Source organism: Salarias fasciatus, chromosome 8 (assembly GCF_902148845.1).
Source record: "Salarias fasciatus chromosome 8, fSalaFa1.1, whole genome shotgun sequence".
NCBI lineage: Eukaryota > Metazoa > Chordata > Actinopteri > Blenniiformes > Blenniidae > Salarias > Salarias fasciatus.
Genome location: NC_043752.1, coordinates 2,794,995 through 2,800,994, shown reverse-complemented (window position 1 = coordinate 2,800,994; position 6,000 = coordinate 2,794,995). Strand labels below are relative to the sequence as shown.

The window sequence follows — 6,000 nt, the reverse complement described above, 5'->3', positions numbered from 1 at the left end:
CAGCGTTGGTCGATTATTCCATTCAAAGTTTTTCATACTGTAGATAACAGAGCTTCTGCTTCGCTGAATATATAGAAAACCTTAAATATCAAAACCACTGTTTTTAATGATAGTGATCAAAACAAAATTATGCACACACTTTTTTATTCTTTGCAAATTAAACAGATGGAATTAAAAGTTGCTCAAATGGAGCTGAAGACTCCTCATTTAAAGCCACAAATAGAGCATCGTCGGCGAGTGCAGGCCCAGGCCCAGCCCGAACAGGCTGCCCATGTTCCTCAGCAGGCTGGCGAAGGGCGTGGAGTCCAGGTGCACCCACTCCGCCCTCACGCACCAGCGCTGGGCCTTCTCCATGGTCCACAGCAGGTCCACGCCCACGGCGCGCAGCAGCAGGTAGAAGCCCACCGCGAAGCCGGTCAGGAAGAGCGTCACCAGCACGTACCTCGCCAGGCTGGCGCCGTAGATCCACTTGACCCTGGAGACCAGCTCGGCGACCAGCACGCCTGCTCGCCGAAACAGAAAACACAGGCGGGCTGTTTACTGGACTCCGTTCACACCCTGAAAACCGTCTCCGCCGCCTCACGGCTGACGTCCTGCTACCTGTGACGGCTCCAGCGATGACCTGGTGAGGGAAGTGAGCGGCCATGAAGACCCTGGACATGCAGACCAGCAGCTCCACTAGGCCCATGAGACCCCACAGGCCCACCTGCACGGCCCTGACGGAGCGAAACGTGTGAGGGTTAAAGGTCGTCCGGGGGCCGATCAGTCTGAAGCACGAGCCCACTGAACCGCAACCCAGTGCCAAGAAAAACTGAAACACGGACCAGAACTCAAAGAGCGGGGCTGGAAAGACCTGGGGATGGTTCCATCAGATGGACAATCTACGGCCACCGACTTGTAAACACCAGGACGTGACCACGACTCTGCCACGGCGCTGCTGGAGTCGCTGATGGAGCATAATGGTGAGTTTCTGGTGATCAGAGTTTGTTATAAGGTAGAAAAATGAGTTATCTGGATTGAGAGTTGTGTAAGAATGTGTTCAGACGCTGCTGCTCTCAGGAGTTTACAGTCATTGTCCTCGAAGTCACGTAATCACACTCAGAAAGCCAGCAGTAAAGCTGCTGATAGCACGCTTGATATTTAACATAACCACCGGACAAAGTTTTATTTTCTGAGGCACTTTCAATTTCAGCATATGCATAAAGATTCTGTGTCTGATTCTTTTCCTTCATGTAGTGAAATGAAACGTGTTTTTCCCTTCATTATTATGTAAAAAACGACTTGAGACAGTCAATATTAAAGCCCTCATGTCGACTGAAAGCTCACACATTTTTTTGAACAGTTTTTTGGGAGCATTGCTCTACTAAAGTCATCACACACATTTTAAAGCCCCTCCGAAGGAGGAAGGTGGACTTTCGAAATGAGTAGAACATGTTAGGGCTGAGTTTGAACCACACTGACTTGACTTTATTGTTCTTTGTGTGTGTGTGTTCTGTTTCATTCAGTGAGGACAGTTTGGTCTCTCCATCTGAACTCCCAGACTCCCTGCCATGACAGCAGCTCCATCTCCTCCTCCTGCACAGGGACCGTCTCCTCCACCTGCTGCTCTGCACCGTAGGTTTCCTTCCAACTGTTTCTACATACATCTTTATAAATACACGGACATATATTTTCTAAATTGCACAGGGGGGAAATCCAGTTGCTGTTCAGCAACAAACACTGATATCAAGACAAAAGCCTCAATCGAAATGTGAAGGCTCATCTGAATCTTTCTTTATATTTATATATTTTTTAAGTCACACACCCGTATAAACGCGGTAATGGGAAGTGTAGAAGAGTGTGCAATTTTAAGTAGTTACACAAAACCATCACAACTACAAGATGATGAGGGATTGAACAACATTTAATATCAGTTTCCATCACTCTGTTTGTTTAGGCCAGAGAACCAGGACCCTGTTCCAGCCAGACGTCTCTGCTGTCCTGCCAGAAATCCTTTCTGAGGATCTGGAGCATCAGAGGCAGAACCGGATCCAGCGAGACGAACATCTGAACTGGTCCTCAGCGAGGCTGGAGAATCCAGGGAGCAGGAGGGAAGAGAGTGACGCCAGGCTGCTTTCAGTCCGGCTGTTCTGGGTTCTGACAGGACCTGCTCAACACGGAGGAGGCCGGGAACCATGAGAACCCTTAATAACACAACTGCATTTGTTTTTTTTGTGGAGTTGTAATTGATATTAACTATCAATACAGTTTTTATTTAAGCTCGGTTTACTCTCTGCTGTTGTAAACAATATGACAAAATTGTTACGTGAAATATTTTGAATCATGTATGGAAACAACAGATCTGCAGAAGCACAACAAATTTATTGAATGACAGGTTGAAAAAACACAAAGGGCAATATTCAGTGAACTTAGATCAGCAATCATTATTTTCAACATACTTTTATGCTGCAGTAAAAAGCAGTTTTTATGTCTTTACAATTGATCAACGCTGGTTTAACTGATTACAGTAACAATCTGTTCAAAACTCAGTCGTCCTTAATAGTGATTGATCAGATGGAGCATCAGAACATCCTGGATCCCATTTCCTGCTTCTACATCTTCACCACTCCACCTGTGGCCTCCGGCGCTGCTGAACCAGGAACATCCCTCCACCGCTCAGCTGAGAAGCTGGAACCTTTTCATCCACCACTGCAGCTCAGATGTGGGTCCAGAGACAGGCCTGGTCCAGCCGGTCCTGATAGGACAGAACCTCTGAAAGAAACACAGTGTATGCAATGAAATTAGATCAAAATAAAGATGGCATTTTGACTTTTCAATAGATATTATGAGTTATCATGACTACTACTGGTACTATTAATAATACAACTAATTCCACAAAGATCATCTATAATAATTAAATTTATAATTATAATCGCCTTAACACCTTAAAACATCACCAGGCAAGACATGACCAGTCACCCCAGTGGTTAATTTTTCTCATTTCTTTTTGTAGCAGACCTTGGAGTGACGAGGCGTGAGCTCATACTGATGCGCAAGGTTTCTGTATTTCACTCAGGATGCGTTGCTTGCGGCACCGTGAAACTGTATTTTAAAACATGCATGCAGACAAAACAAAAAAAAAAGATAAACATTTTAAATCAACATTTCACAGTGCAATCAGATATTAAACGTTTCACAATTATAAGTTCCCCGATTTACCTCGCTGCGCTCTCCAAAGAATGCAAACTCCAAGTGAAGCAGCAGCGGCTGCCTGACAGCTGTGTCAAACAAAACAGCTGACAGCCGAGCGGACGCATTTAAAGATCGAAGGTAACTTCCGGGTCGTCTTTTCAAATGCAAAGAATATAAAATATACAAAATGAATCACACATTACTCAACAATATTCAAATCCATATTTGTCCAGCCCTTTGTCTTTTTACCCGTTTCGTTTTCCCTTTAATACAAATTGAAACACAATAAAATAACATTATGGCCATTTACCCTCCCACCAATCATTCATAACAGCCAATATATTTATGAATGATTCTAACCCAAAATGAGAAGAACGAAAAGAAAAAGAAGGCCCTTAAAATCTTCAAATTGTGCCAATCGCGCTATAGATTACATAATATGCAGGGCTAGACATTTAAAATATAAAGTGCATATGTGCTTTTATCACTGGCCTTCAAGAAGCTGCACTAATTTTTGAATTGGTCTTTCTATGACCGGAGCTTTTATTCCAAGCTTTCCTGAATCCTTTAATCCAACTTGTAGCTTCACTCTTCGCACCAGGCCATCACTATCCACGGTCGCTTCTACTATCCGTCCCGATTGCCACTGGTTGCGTGGGAGGATATGTTCCTTTATGATGACCACATCATTCACTCTGAGATTGCGCTGAGCCGCATGCCACTTCTGTTTGGTTGAAATGTTTAGAAGGTAGTTTCGCTTCTGTTGATTCTCTTTATGATTCCTCTCAACAGCAAAAGGCCTCGAACAGTCCGTCCCACAGTATGTGAATGGAGCAGATGCCTCAACACGCTCCCTTGGAAGCTCCACCATCTGTTGTTCTTCAACTGGACGCCTCAGTTTCCGGCATTGCACACACCTTTGAATCAATTGTTTAACCAGCTTGCTGCAGCCAACAATCCAAAACCCATTTGACCTGAGCTCCATCTGGGTTTGACTCCTGCCTTGGTGGCACACTTGAAGATGACAATGAGATATAATAAGTTGAGTGACATGACTGTCCCTTGGGAGAATTAGCGGATGCTTGAACTCTCCACTGTGAGAGGACGATTTAAATCTCCCACCAACACGCAACAGGCCCTCCTTCAGAAACGGATCAAGATGAAAGAGGGAACTAGAGGAAGGAAGTAACTTCATCTCTCTATTGAAAGCCTGGTTTTGGACAAGCTTTATCACTGCTTCAGCAGCAACTTCACGCTCCTTGACTGTCACAACACCTGCGTGACATTTCCTTTTTGAAGACAGCCTCTTGATTCTTGCCACCACCTTAAGAAGTGTCGCCCAGGAAGAGAATCTCGACAAACGATCAAGCACATCTACACTCTCACGAGCTGTTGTGGCAAAGGCCTGGACGGTTTTGACCTCTGGGTCGCCAACCATCAGGTCAGATGATGGTTGGAGTTCCTTTTGAACGCTCTCCTTCCTTAAGAGTCCAGGACCCTGTCTGTCAAGATGAGGATTTACCGCGCCTATTATACTCCATCCCAACTCCGTCTTCTGTGCGAACGGCTCACTTCCAACACCCCTGATGACTTTGAGTGGGGCTAAAGCTGAAGGACAGTTGCACCCAATTAATAGTCCCACATCACAATCTTGAAGTGGTGGAAACTTATCAGCAAGATGTTTAATATGAGGCCACTGCAAGGCTGTGGTCTTGTGTAGGGGCAAAGCCTATGCTTGAAGCCCCTACGGCTTCTACCCGGAGTTTTCGGCTGACACGCTGGCACTTGAATGGAGTGAATAACGTAGCTGAGGCGATTGTTTGCGTCAATGAAATATGTCCATTTATTTCCACTTCTTACAAAATTCACCACAGGATACGAACCACACAGCGATGGCGAGGCAGCAGTGACAGCGGTCAAAACCGTGTTTCCTCTCACGGGCAGCAACACCTGTCAGGCCGTGATTACTTCCTATTTATACTTCCGGTGCTAATTGGCTCCTACACACCAGCCCCTAATTGTTACTGGTGCATAAACATAACAATTCCAACACAGGTTATACAAGGAGCCATAACATAAATAACTTAAATCATAATATAAACCATAGCTGTTCATACTTCGTGCAATAAACACAGCTTTGTCACAGGTCTTCCATCACACTAGTTTTCGTCTGTAACTTGACAGAGAAATTGACCCCATTTGCCATGACAACTGTAGTACTTTGCACCACGAAAACCTGAGACATCCATGATGACGTGAATAACACCACCAGCTACAAGATTCCTTTTCCTCTGCTGAACCGATGGAGAGCATTTATGCACACATCAGTATTCTTTGAGTCTTACATCCTTTGGCATCCAGACTGCTTATGTTCCATCTCCAAAGAACAGGTTTTTCCCCATTTCTGATCCATTGAATTTTCCATATCAATGTGATATTTGGCGATTGCCTCTTGCTCCCTCTCAAGTTCAGACCTCCTTGTGCGGTCCTCTTCTTTCGCTTTCCTTCTGCTTTGCAACTCGCCTCTCAGTTTGTCTAGCACAGCTGCCAGGTCCTTGAACCATCTTTGCACCTGCTTCAGCTGGAATCGCAAGTCGACAGTGAACTTTGTGTCTCTGACAGCATCATCCTCATGTCTGCAACCAAGCTTGTCCACCTGTCTGGAGAAGCAGCTCCTCTCTGTGTCGATCTTCTTATAAACATCTGCAAGCTTCAGGTGAACATCAGTTGATTGTGATGTTGCTTCATTCAGAAGGAATTTCAGATGGCTTTTGTCCTGCAAGCTGAGTTTTTGCAGGAGGGCATAACAATGGCGCTCATCTTTAAGCT

General features: G+C 45.0%; 1 protein-coding gene across 1 annotated transcript; it reads right to left on the bottom strand.

Annotated features, from left to right (window-relative positions):
- Positions 1 to 207: 207 nt before the first annotated feature.
- On the bottom strand, positions 208 to 2,176 carry LOC115393694 (glucose-6-phosphatase-like). Its single transcript, XM_030098803.1, has 3 exons — positions 2,142 to 2,176; positions 601 to 716; positions 208 to 503 (listed from the first exon to the last, which is right to left on the bottom strand). The coding sequence occupies exons 1-3, from the start codon at positions 2,174 to 2,176 to the stop codon at positions 208 to 210; spliced, it is 447 nt and encodes a 148-aa protein (XP_029954663.1).
- Positions 2,177 to 6,000: the final 3,824 nt, after the last annotated feature.